The 360-nt window shown below is 36.4% G+C and overlaps 1 protein-coding gene across 1 annotated transcript in view; it reads right to left on the bottom strand.

Moving 5' to 3' along the window:
* The window catches only part of EMH_0013120 (DnaJ domain-containing protein, putative), a gene marked incomplete at both ends in the record, with an annotated part of 4,819 nt that overhangs the window by 704 nt on the left and 3,755 nt on the right, over positions 1-360 (bottom strand). Inside the window, one exon of the mRNA XM_013499743.1 lies at positions 32-151. Within this exon, the coding sequence (XP_013355197.1) occupies positions 32-151 (120 nt within the window). The remainder of the gene's footprint in view (positions 1-31; positions 152-360) is intronic.

Below are 360 nucleotides of genomic sequence, written 5' to 3'. Positions count from 1 at the left end.
GCTGCTGCAGCTGGTGTTTTGTTGATCTCACTTGTTTGAATCTTTCTACGCATTCTTTTCTGGTTTTCCCCGGCACGTCTTCGGCTATGGCTGACCACCGCTCCAGCGGGGGCATAGAAGAAGGGTATTTCGCCAGAGCAGCCTCGAGGGCCTGCAAGAAAAGTAAAATAAATTAAATAAATAAAAATAAATAAATAAAAAAAAAATAAATAATATACACATGCACTATAAACAATTGAGTGGGGTGTATGTACACCGCAACGAGGTTTTGGGTGTAAGCGCATGCAATGAAAATAATAAGAATAAAGAATTCATAAAAAGCAGAAAAAAAAGAAAAAAAGAAATAAAAAACAAAAAAGA

This window comes from Eimeria mitis, genomic scaffold, assembly GCF_000499745.2.
Source record: "Eimeria mitis Houghton genomic scaffold, Emh_scaff462, whole genome shotgun sequence".
Classification (NCBI taxonomy): Eukaryota; Apicomplexa; class Conoidasida; order Eucoccidiorida; family Eimeriidae; genus Eimeria; species Eimeria mitis.
The sequence above is the reverse complement of the archived record's forward strand: the minus strand, read 5'-3'. Positions and strand labels throughout refer to the sequence as shown.